This window comes from Medicago sativa, chromosome 1 (assembly GCF_051527215.1).
Source record: "Medicago sativa cultivar Bolivia chromosome 1, Bolivia_mono, whole genome shotgun sequence".
Lineage (NCBI taxonomy): Eukaryota > Viridiplantae > Streptophyta > Magnoliopsida > Fabales > Fabaceae > Medicago > Medicago sativa.
In genome coordinates, this window is record NC_140749.1 from 91019605 (window position 1) to 91032849 (window position 13245).

The 13245-nt window shown below is 32.5% G+C and overlaps 1 protein-coding gene across 1 annotated transcript; it reads right to left on the reverse strand.

Moving 5' to 3' along the window:
- Positions 1 to 8518: 8518 nt before the first annotated feature.
- On the reverse strand, positions 8519 to 11400 carry LOC146959064 (zinc finger protein JAGGED-like). Its single transcript, XM_085740595.1, has 5 exons — positions 10979 to 11400; positions 10759 to 10853; positions 10075 to 10206; positions 9705 to 9798; positions 8519 to 9332 (listed from the first exon to the last, which is right to left on the reverse strand). Coding segments are annotated over exons 1-5 (843 nt in total). The 5' UTR covers positions 10981 to 11400; the 3' UTR covers positions 8519 to 8812.
- Between the last annotated feature and the right edge of the window lie 1845 nt (positions 11401 to 13245).

Here is a 13245-nt window from a genome sequence, read left to right on the forward strand (position 1 = left end):
CTTGGATAGTTTGCAAATGACACTGCCAGTTTAGTTTTAACTTTATTATCACAGATTCACAATAATAATTCGGTGTACACAACAAGTTTAGCACTTGGTTTGGTAGCAAAGAAAGATAGTAGATTGAATTGCAGATCTCTCTTGCTTAAGGGGTTATTAGTGCAATGGTCCATCTAGCATAGTTCACCATATCTTTTTGACCATGATGGTGAAGTTAAGTTCATCCGGTTATTCCCAGTTCTACCCGTTTTATTCTAAAAAACTAAATTGTATGTTATATATTATCTACTATATTATTATTTTAAATCAATTTATTATTCTATCTGTTGATAAATAAGATATTGCCTCATCTTAAAAAAAAAAAAAAAAAGAAAAGAAGATATTGCCTCAAATTTCATTTCTCCATATTGCCTTCGTCCTCCCATATCGATAGAAGTCCACAGACAATACTAAACCAAAATTTTAAAAAATGTGAAAGTAAAAAGAGGACAAATAAAGAAAAGAAATACAGGCATGCAGATGCAGTAGTAATTGAAATGGAGAGGCAGGGTGAAAGATGATTGGTTAAGAGAGCACCAAAAGAGGTTAGGGTGGCAGGGCAGCACAGTCACACCAATTGTGAGTCAGAAAACGAACCAAAACATTCTTGTTGGTTGGCATTCCCGGACACCATTACACTCTACTCTAGTACTGAATAGTCACAACACAACACAACACAAGCTAGCTAAAGGGTTGAACCCTCTTCAGACTCATCAGGCTGAACCCTAAGACCCCTAGGTTAATTCACATAAGAACCCTATTGCCCTATTATACAACTTTATATGCTTCTGTTACCTATATATCTATTCTATTACATCTACATCATGCATCATCCCATTTACCACTTATTACTCTCCCTTTTTTTGTAGGCCGAGATTTTCTCAGATAGTTAAGATTTTATCAGCTTTTGTATTGTTTATATATCGTATTAGTATATATTATATAGTCTCAGCGTTTAATCACAGTTCTTAACCTCATCCCTCTCTCATGCAATACAATTTCAGTCGTCTCATTCACAAAAGTCACACAGTACCTATGCATGAAACTTCAGCAAACAATTCTGTGGTGGTGAGAGGCACACTTAGCCGTACATTTATTCACTATGATATGAAAGAAAAAGTGAGATAGAGAGAGAGAGCATGTGTTTGAGTGTGTGACAAAGATGTAACGTAAGTTTGCAGGGGAACTGATAAGGACAGAAGTGAACAAGACCAAACCAGTAAAAACAATTGGATTGGTAGGGTGTGAGTGATGAATGATAATAACCTAACTGTACCAAAAACAAATGCCAAGGGCAGGGGTGATTGCCGGTTGGGTTAGGTCAATTTGACAAAACTCAATATTCAAATTAATCAACTGTCTTTACTTAATTTGGATTGAGTGTTCAACCCTTAAGTTGAGATCCTCTCCATTTATAAAATAAAAAGAAACGGAAATCTTCATTATGAAAGAGGTAAACACAAAAAAAAATAGGTAATGAGTCCTATTATTAAATGAGACATACCATCATTAATCATTTTAAGATTTTTTTTTGTCTTTATCGAGGAACAACATGACATCTAGAGGGACACTTTGATTCCACCGAACTAACCACTTGAATAAGAACCCTCGTTTCATAATTGATATTGTTTGCATTAATCCCAATAAAGAGATAGAGTGGGTTCGAAGAATCCTCATCGCCACTAAAATTTTGAATCAAAAGCCTTTACTTTTCAACAATAAATTCAACTGTTTTGCTCAATCAAATCAAACTTACAAGCTCCCTTCGTTTTATTGTATTTATTTACCGCTTTTAATAAATTTAGCTAGTTGCATTATCAAACGACAATCCTTGTGAAGACAAGTTTACTTATCACCTTATTACTTAAAAATTGTTTGGTGCATTTGCTAAATTTAGTCATCAGTGCTTCAAATTTGATACCATGCATTGCGGGTCATTTGGAGGCAGGAAAGATTTTTTTTTTTTTTTTGAAAGAAGGGTAGGAAAGATTTTTATTTGCTCAAAAGTAGTATTGTATATTAGATCTACAGTAGATTATATCAAAGTATTGTCTTGTCTTGAAGATGATTCCTAAACAAGGGGAAAAGGGATATTTCTATGCATTACGAATGGTGTAGTAATCCCTTTTTTGTATCAATTAGGCTTAGGTTTTGTGTGATGATTGTAACTCGGTTCTGTTTTCTTGTATTTTATAGGCTTAATAGCAGTTTTAGCCCCCTAACTTTCCTAAAGTTGTGATTTTGGCGCCCTAAGAAAAAAAGCTACAAAACCGCCCCAAGTTTTGCATCTGTAGCAGTTTTGACCCCCAATATCAATTTTGACTCGGTCTATGCTGACGTGGCACACTAAGTGAGGTGCCATGTGTTATCTTTTTATTTTTTTTGGCCTTGGGGGGGCCAAAACTGCTACAATTGTAAAACTTAGGGGGCGATTTTGTAGTTTTTTTTCTTAGAGGGTCAAAATCGCAACTTCGTGAGAGTTAGGGGACGAAAACTGCTATTAAGCCTTTTTTATATCAAAGTATCTTTGGTGTTCTCCCTTTCTCTCTTTTTTCCTCTATTATATCGATTATCTTCTTTTTTGGTTAAAAATAAAAGATTATTTTATGGTTTTAAATATAAGCAAAACTTAACTAACTATATCATACTCCCTCCAGTTCTATTTATTAAAAAAAAATGATTTTTAAATACATTGAGTAATTGATGTATCTTGTTTAGAATATAGACCAAATACATCATCATCTATGCAATGAATCAAAAAGTCAAATGTTTCTTATAAATAGGACCGAAGAGAGTATTCGACAGCAACAAACTATATCATATTCAACGTTGTTGTTATAAAAATATCCCCTTTAATTAATTTAATTTTGACGCTTTTGCTGAATGATGAACAACAAAATTAGTTTGTCTTCTTTGAAGTTTGAGAAATTAGAAAGCAGCATTTTACAATCATAGATAATAATTTTGTCAAACTCATATTTTAACACATATTTAAGGATGCTTTTTAGGGTTAAATATATTTTGTTTCTATAAATATACTAACTTTTTGTTTTAGTCCCTCTAAAAAATTTCTTCGATATTTAGTAAACTCATATGTAAAATTTATATTTTTGAACAAAATTTTGCAGAATAGTTTATCATATTATAAGAATCTCTCAATTTTTTTTAATAAAACATGAATCACATATGAATTTTTATATTTTTTGCGGTAAAAATTTTATATTTAATTTATGTTTTGTTAAAATAATTAATTTTATTTTGAGAGATTTTTACAACATTTTACACATTTCTGCACAATTTTATTAAAAAATATAAAGACTACACATAAGTTGACTTAAAAATATGGGCCAAAAGTTGTAATTGAAAATTTTATAAAAACTAAAAGTCGAATAAATAAATTAGAGGGATTAAAACGAAAAAGTTTGTATATTTATAGTGAAAAAAACATATTTAACCTTGCTTTTTAATATTTATTCAAAAATTGTTATTTTCAATATACATTTTCTATTTTTATCTTTCTAATTAGAATTTTTAAACATTTTATTGTCATGACCCATATACACACACAAACAAAGTACGAGTAATACTAGCACTTCTCTTTCTCTTATAAGGTTGACCCTCAAAGGGGAGTGGAGTACAAGTGGGAAAAGGTAAATAAATACAAGAAACATTTGAGATGTCAATCACTCGTCTCACTTTTTGGTTCTCAGATGTGAATGCAAAATTTGGATGGGCCCAACCAAGTGGTAGCTCCGTTAGACCATCCCCAATGGTGGTGTCTTTACCAATTAAGACACCGTACCTAATAGGTATCCCCATTGGGGAATTTTTTTTGGGGGTCTCTTAAGACCAGTGGTCTTATTTAAGACCCCCAACTTTAAACGGGATCCGCACGCTTTTAATATTAAAAAATTGAAATTTAGTGATATAAAGTTATTGATAGTTGATTAGTGGGTCCCATTTAAGAACTTTGTGTGAGATCTGGGTTGGAGGGATTGAGTGCTTATTAGATACTACTATTAAAAAATGATAAAAGAGTGATGTGTACGTGTAGGACCCATTTAAGTACCCAACAATGGGTGTCTCCATTGTGGATGCTCTTAATTGACAAATTAACGCATACCTGGTTTGAAACCAAAATGGTCGCACGACATCTTGCATGGATACTCTCAGCTGAAACTAGCTACTACTCATTAAATCTCAAGATCACATTCACACATGGTAGCTTATGCATAGCTTAGGTCTCATCTCATTGCTAGCTAGGTACTCTTCGATAACAATCTCAGATACTATAAATCTTGTTCGTATCTTTTTGTCTTGTAGTTCCTATCTTTATTAAATCTTGTTCGTATCTTTATTAGGTTTGTATTATGCACCAGTTTTTGCACTTTTAAGCACCTGGAAACCCTAATATCTGTCCCCACATTCATGCATGCCCGTGGCTTGCCCAAAAATGGATTAAGTCTATAATTCAAGCCTATGCTTCTTAGCCGCCTGAAATATGTCTCAGTAACTTTGGGTTCTATCTAATCACTTCAGCTAGCTGGAGCTACGTAAGTATAGGTACGTATAAGTAATGACTTTAAAAGTCCTTTTCTCCTATTGAGGTTATTAAGCCCGCATTTAAAATTTGGTTCATGATAACTTGTGCCCTTATGGTACATGTTAGAAATCAAAAAGAGCAACTTTGAATTAGAAAACATAATATTTTAACTTTTAAAAAGTTGACTGCACGACTTTTGATACGTATATTTTTATAACGAGTTCCTTAACATGTGACCTTGAGGGCACAATTAACATTTGCCTTAAAATTTTGGCGTTTTACTTGAGTGATTTTGTCTTTGTCTTTCTTTTAATCAATCATTTTCTTTTATTAAAATAATTTATTTTAATAATTCATCAATCAATTAAATATACTAAAAATCACTAAAGTTACATAAACTTAAAGTCAATCAAGTATTTTCCAAAATTTTAAAAGGAAATGTTCATTAGTACCCCGGGACACTAGTTAAGGTGATTAATATGGAAACTTTGCATTGAAAAATGATGAAAAGTGGAATGTTCCACTTTAGAAAAGTCAAAAAGTTATTGTCTTTAATAAAAAAATTCTATTTTTAACTTTCTTACCTAGGGACACTGATTAACACAACCCAATTTTAAATTTATAATATCTCTAGATCTAGTATGGTTGGTGTTGGGTTGGAGTTGTGATCATCTTTATTTAATAGACGCTATCATTTAGATGGAGGTAGATTTATTGAATATAATAATATTATATCTAATCAATTTATCTATCTATGTCTATTAAATAGAAAGAATCTCAATTCATTAGTATAGCGAAAGTGTGTCAAAATCGAGTTAGAATCATCACCATTTAAGATTCTCTTATTTCTTCAATTTAAAGATATAAAGACAAAAAATGGAGCAGTTAGTGGTAAAATTCATAATTTTTTTTGTTTATTTGTCTCTAAGCGGCATAATAATTTATTTTGAAGAAATTGAGAGGATCTTTACTTGTCTGAATCACGATGATTCACTGTGATTTTACAGAAGTTATAAAGTGTAACTTTTGAGAGTGGATCACTTTGATTCTAGATTATCCACCGTAATATTAAACATATGCGTATAAAGAAAGAGTTGTGATATTTGTACAACCATATCTAACAACTTTGATGACAACTTTTATTTACTCTCTTCCTATTGGTCCAAAACAATAGAGAGAGAAAAAGGAAGAGAGAGATTAAGAATATAATGTGAGTATGAGAAAGAAAGTTGTCAAAAAGTGGATGTACATATATCATTTCTCATAAAGAAATCCTAACAAGATTGAACTCGCAAACCAAATGAAATTGTGCAACACAATGCCTGCAATATTAGTTGCACCAAGTATTGGATAAAAAAAAATATAAGTTTTTTATGAGAAATAAGGATGTGAATAAACATATAGATAAAAAGTTATTTGGGATTGGTTTAGTGGTTGACTTAGGATCTTGGAGTGTGTTCCTCTCCAAGACTCAGGTTCGATTCTCTCTAGTGTCAATTTCGATGGACAAGTCTATACAAAGCTCGCTCTGGCTTTAAATGGAGCCCTCACAAGTGGGCGGTGGGATTGGTCCCCTTAAATTAGTCGATCCTTGGATCGGATACCGAGTTTTAAAACAAACATATAGTATAAAAGATAGAACATAACTATTTTCCAAAGCCTTTTAAAAAAATAGTTATTTTCAAAGTATAACTATGTTTCATACTTAAAAACAACATCACAAATTCATAATTATATATACATATTATGTATTTGTAGATGAACAACGAGTTTCATAAAATCACGAATGACACTTTGATTTTGTTATTATAGTTTAATAGTACAACTTTTGTCAAAATTGTTGTGGTCTGCTGTGACCCGTCCAACTCGCCTCTAATCTAGATCTTCACAGTAATTGCTTTTTTTATGTTAAATTGTTGATAAAAGCATTTAGAACATGCGTTTTGTTTTTTATTTATAAGTTGGTAGAAAATAGGCTTAGATGGTTTGGACATGTAGAGAGAAGACCTGTAGATGCCGTTGCAAGAAGAGTAGATCAAATGGAGGAGAGTCAGGTTAAAAGAGGTAGAGGAAGACTTAAGAAAACCATTCGAGAAACCATTAGAAAGGATTTAGAGGTCAATGAGTTGGATCCAAATATGGTTTTTGATAGAACACTATGGCGTCATTTGATCTATGTAGCCGACCACACTTAGTCGGATAATGCTTGGTTGTTGTTGTTGTTGTTATTAACAAAATGTATTAAGGGTGTACAAGATTTGCTACAATCTGTTAGAAATTAAATCAAGAAATATGTAGAAGAGTATAGAAGCTTGGAGTTACTCTTTGCCATTAAGACTAGAAAAAATCTAAGTTGCACCACCTGGAATAATCTAGAACAGCCGATGTATTTGCTTAGCCATTAAGAAGTAAAAATATCTAAGTACTAGCACCACCTAGAATAGTCTAGCACCGCCACTAAAAAAATCTAGAGAGTTACACCTCCTCTATAGGAATAATCCAGCATTATCTATGTAAAAATAAAAAAATCTAGTAAATGCCATTTACTTTCTTATGCATTAAGTTTAGAAGCCTATAAAAGGCACATGCTTGTACCATATTGAATCATCAAGTTTTCACAAATAAAATTAGTGTGTTTAAACATATTCTCTCCATTGTTCTCTTGGTTATTACTTTGTGAGTTTGTGGTGTGAGATATTGTTTGTGAACCAATTTGGTTTTTCTGTATTTACAATATGTAAATATGGATATACTCCCTCCGAATATGTTCCCAATTATATATGAATAACACACAAATAACATATACGTCAAGTAAGATATACCACCCCCATAGACACACGCACACCCACCCACCCACCTAAGCTTAATGGTACTAGCTAGAAAAAGAATTTATGGCAAGAGATAACGCTGAAAATTGTATACTTTAGTGAAATTTCAATATATTTACACACGTTTTACCATATACAATAATGTTCAAGACCTAGATAACTTTAGGAAGTATATACAATATTCCTCTAAAGCTGCTTCATTAGAGAGAATCTGTTCGAGCTGAACTGACACCACGAGTAGTAGGTTTGTTCTTGGGCAGTAGTTTAATTTGTTCGGCATGTACAAAATAAACAAATTAAATATATAATGTGTTTTTTGAATGGCTAAATGACATAATTAAGTATTATGCATGTTAAAATTTTCAAATTAGGTAGCATAGCATTCTCCATATATTCAGCAAAATGGATGTCAAGTCTCACTTCATGAGGATTCTAAACATCTCTCCCAGTCTTATTTCCCTAATCGTGGAAGCATGTCGTGACATTGAGATTTGAGACCAAAAGCATTCTGAGAAACTAGAAAATTCCAAATTTGGTTCCAATAAAGAGAGTAAAGTAAGGAATTTGGATTTCGTTCAGTTCCATTGATTCAAGCAATCGACACATTAGGCCCGTTGGATGACGGTTTATATTTCAATCCAAATTTTAAAAAACTGTAATACTATCAAGTTTTAAATATAAAATGTCCGATCTTGATTCAACGGAAAGATCAATGTGTTTACCGTGGGAATGCATTGAATTGTTGCATGATCGGAATTTGAGAGTAAGAGAGTGTTAATTTGAAACCATAAAGCAAGTAGTCTAACTAAGAAAACCAAAAAATCAAACTCATGAATATATAGAAGGTAACACACGCATGTATATTTAAATGGATATGCCTAACGAACGTTCTTGGAACACTTGTATACAAGTAGGAAGAAAAAAGGAAATTCCGTATTAAAATTAGCATTTTTTAAACTTTTTGATCGTTAAAGACACACTTATATTTATTGTATACAATTTGTTAACAAAAGTGTCCCAAGAAGAGTTGTTAGCATTCTCCATGTTTAAAATGCAAAAGGAAGGTAGAATTAAAATGGAAAAAATCGAGGAGATAGGAAAGTTTCAGTTGATATCGAACTTGTCGTTTGTTAATTCCCATAGATCCCACAGCTCCAAGCCAAAGTAGCTGAGCGTGTGAATGATCTCAAAAGGTGTCCTTAGTTACTGTTGTAGTAAAAATTAACATAAAAACCAAAATAAAACCAAACCACAATACATTCTCTCTCTCTCTCTCTCTCTCTCTCTCTCTCTCTCTCTCTCTCTCTCTCTCTCATGACTCATCATCACCCCCTGCATCTGTCACATTTTGTTATCATTGAACAGATCAACACAATCACATAAAGAATCTCTCTCACTCTCATTAGAAACCATCTTGAAACCGATTGATCAATGCTGCTGAATTAGGAGTTGTTGTATCTAAACGATGCTGCTGTCCTCCTCCTCCTCCTCCTCCTCCTCCTGAATAGCTCCTTCCCCAATTCAATGTCCCTTCCATATCTTGATGATGATCCTTCCCACCACTACTTCCTGGAATAAAACCTTGTCTAACCGGTGCACCTATGCAAGTGTAACTCGACTCACCACCACCTGCACCTGCAACATAGTTCATGTTGTGATATTGCTGGTGGTGGCTGCTACTCATGACGTGACCCACATGATATTCATTCATTGGATGCTGAGGAATCAAATGTGTAGGGAAAGACACTGGGCGTGTAGGTGAAGAGTACAGATATGGTTGAGATGGCTGTGGTGGTGGTGGTGGTGGAATGTGGGTTGAAGATGAACCTGAGAAATATCTTGGGAATCTCATAGGAATTGTTTGATCTCCCATGTTATTTGCTGGAATATAGCTTGCTGTTGGTATTGGTGGTGGACAACATCTGAAAAAGAAAATGGAACTATAAATGGAAAGTATACAAAACAATGAGCCATAATGGACATACATGAAATATATGAATTGATTTAGGGTTCCATTAATTTATATCATGATGCCTAATACTATTGTTATGATTTTGCTTGAAAATTAAAAGTAATTGGTATAGAAAATAAAGTAAAAACATTTGATTTAGGGCTCCATTAATTTAGTACGGTGGGTTAAACCGCTGTGAGATGAGTGGGAGTGTATGGGTTTGAACCCACAACATCTTATCCGATTCTAATTTATTTGTATGATAAAGGATATGTGTAGATGAAATTAAAGGAAGGAGCAAAGTATTAATTAAAGGAAAAAGTGGTGTGCATTGGATACATACCCTACAAGGTGAGAGGGAGCTGGTTGTGGTGCAAGGTTATGATCGTTACGGAAGACTAGCTGACGTGCATGGTTAAGCGTCTCAGTTTCCCTCTCTGCACCAAATTAAACCCAACACAAATATATACACATCAAATCAAAGCCAACACAAGAGAAAGACCTTTCAAATCAAAACCAAGAAAGAATTTTAGTACTTCATAACTTTTGTTTTTGAAATGACATGTGACAACGTTTCATGGACAAATCATTAACAACTAGTCATTATTTTATTTTTGGTTGGGATATATATATATATATATATATATTTTAATTTTAAATAAAGATTTGATTTAAAGGAAATTAATTTGAAAAAAATGAAAAGAATAGCTAGCCTTGGCGGTGACGGTTCATGTGTCCCCCAAGAGCCTGAGATTTACAGAACTTGAGGGAACAGAATCTACATTCGTAGACCTTCCCACACTCATCTTTTCCATCCTTCCCGCCGTTTTTCTTTTTCCTGCAACCTGCCAACAAATTAACAACAATATCCTATTTAAGCAACTTCGACGAGACCACTACTTTCCCTTAATCAACATTCCCAATTTCCCATATATCATCATCAAATTATATATTTAGCACTATTATTAATTTACTCACTGCCCTTTTTATTTATTTTTCCTCTAACTCCTTTTCCATTATGACAATATATTTGAAGTTTAAAGAAGCTAGCAAGTATGGAAAAAGATAAAAGAGAAGGAAAACAATTTAATAAGAAAGAAAGGGAGTTAAACCAAAAATAAAATATAATATAATATAATAAAAACATTTAATTATTGAGCACTGTTTCATGGTCAAAAGAATATACCACGGGGATGACAAAATATGACAGTGTTCAATTTTGTTTCCTGTGGAAAGTATAATAAGTCTTTCATGGTATGTGTGATTATGGAATATAATATAGGACAAACAAGTTTTATGTTGTTTTTATATATGTTTCAGTGTATATTTATATTGTATGATTTGATCACTAAATTAAGAAGAAGAAGAAGAAGAAGAAAAGTTAAATAAATTTTTACCGGGTAGATCAGTGTCTTCAAGGAGTTGTTTACCATGATCTCTAGAGTATTCATCAGGCAAATTGTTAAGATCTAATGGGTTTCCTTGCGGTCTCCTGAAAATGGAACAAATAGATATAGTGAAGGAGAGAGAAAAGAGAGAGTTAATTAATGAGTTAGAGTTATAGAGAAGAAGATAAATATGAATGAGAAAGGTGTAGTATAGTGGGGGAAGACCTACATGATTGTACCGACAGAGAGAGACAGAAAGAAGAAAAATGATATGAGATAAACACCCTTTCTTTTAGAAGGGAAGATAAAACTAGAGGTTTCCACAAAATTTGTGAGACTTTCAGTTTGAGACTGCAATATAGAGGCTAGTTGAGTGATGGTAGAAGATAAAGAGCTTTGAAAGTTCTCTATCAGTTCCTCTGCCACCTCCTCTCTCGAATCTCTCTCTTTCTTTCTCTCTCTTATATCTCCCCCACACACTCACACACAAAATTGAATGAACAATAGGACAGTGGCTTCTCGTGACTTTAAAAAGAGAGTGTGTGTGTGTGTGTGTGAAAGTAGTGAAGAGTTGCTAAAGCTAGCTTAATCAGATACTTGCTAATTCCTAGCTAGCTAACTTCGTCTGGTTTGGTTGAGACTCAAGAAACCAAATGATCATAGAAAGTAATGGGAAAGAAATACTCCCTCCGTTCCTTTATAATTGTCACTTTTGCATAAAATTTTTGTTTCTAAATAACTGTCGTTTTCAAAGTTCAAAGTATTATTAAACGTGGCTTTACCTATATTACCCCTATATATTTATTGCAGAGAGAGAAATGTATGAAATGAAGTATTAAATGATTAAGGTTATTTTAAGAAAAAGATAAATTGTTGTATCAAAAGTAGTAAAAGTATTTGTTGTCTTGGTTTGTGTAAAAAGTCAAAATGTGACAATTAAAAAGGAACAGAGGGAGTACCTATTTCGGGAAATGCTAATGAGTGTCCTCGTAGCATGGTTTAGTGACCTTAAATGGTAAGTTTATGTTATCAATGCTTTGAAAATTGGAGTTTTTGACTTTTTTAAGGAGTAATTTCATCGTTAAGAATCCTTAAAGAGTGCTTTTAGGATACTCGTTATAGCAAGACTTTTTTTTTAATATAAATCAAAAGTATCCCCGTCAGAAGTTAGAGATTAATCATTCAATCTAGGGAGATTCAAATTTAAAGGGTCGACTTTTCCTAAGTGTTCTTCTATGTGTGTATCAAATTCATGACCACATACTTAAATCTGTCAAGTGTGTCACATTATGCTTGGAAAAAAACAAATACTCCTTCCGGTCCTATTAATAAGAAACATTTAACTTTTTTGACTCATTGTATAAATGATGTAGTTGGACTATATTTTAGACAAGATATATTAATTACACAATGAATCTAAAAAATCAACTTTTTCTTATAAATAGGACCGGAGAGAGTATTATTTACTTTTTTACTAACCCGTCGTAATTATGATATTCAGATACTAATATATCTCCGGAGTTTAAACCCCTCTGTGCCACTATGGGTTTAATTCTTGAATTTTGTAAAGAAACGTTATTATTTAGAAATATGTTCTACTTAAGAAATATTTGATTTTTGTAAAGAAAAATTATTAGTAAGAAATATTATTATTTGATTTTTGAAGACTCAGACACATTAGCATTAAGGAGAATGTTAACATAAGGTACATGTTAAAAAACTTAATAAAGTAATATTGTCTTAAAAATTGTACATTCAATGTTTCAAAATTATAAAATGTTTATCTCAATATGAAATTGTTTCTTTTGGAATTTTTAACATGTGCCCTAATGAGGCACATGTTAGTGAGACCCTTATGTTAATTATTAATAATATTAATAACTACTATATCCTAGCTTGTACCACTTCTGGATATAGTCGTTTTTTCCCTAGAAGGGAAAAAAATGTCTAAATTATATTAATATAAATAATGTCAATGAAATTATAAAAAAATTAAATAAATTCATCATACCTCAATTTAAAGAAAATATTTTCTAAAGAATAAAAAGGAAATAAAATGAAATGTGTAGTACATGATGATATATGTATGTTTGGGGCATTAAAGGTGGGTTGCCCTAAGAATGAAAGATAGTAGCATTTATACTAAGAAAGAAAGGAAGACAAGACATAGGGTACGTAGAGACATTTAGCGTGGTTATTGTGCTAACAGAGGGGGGACATGTTTGAGAAACAGGTCATGTATGGTCCACAATAGCTCAATGCCTCCTTTCTGGGTGTAAAATTCTACCCAGGGGACTTAGACTTGCTTCATAGAAAGGTTGCTATCAGTATCTATCATTAGGGTTTTTGCAATCTAACTTGGGGCCGGATACACTTAACCCCACATTTGTTGTTTTATTCTTTCAAAACTTGCTATATCTCTTAGATTACATATACATAGTCCTTTTCATATATATGTATATCATCTAAAGAAATTTGTTTGGATTTTCTTATTTT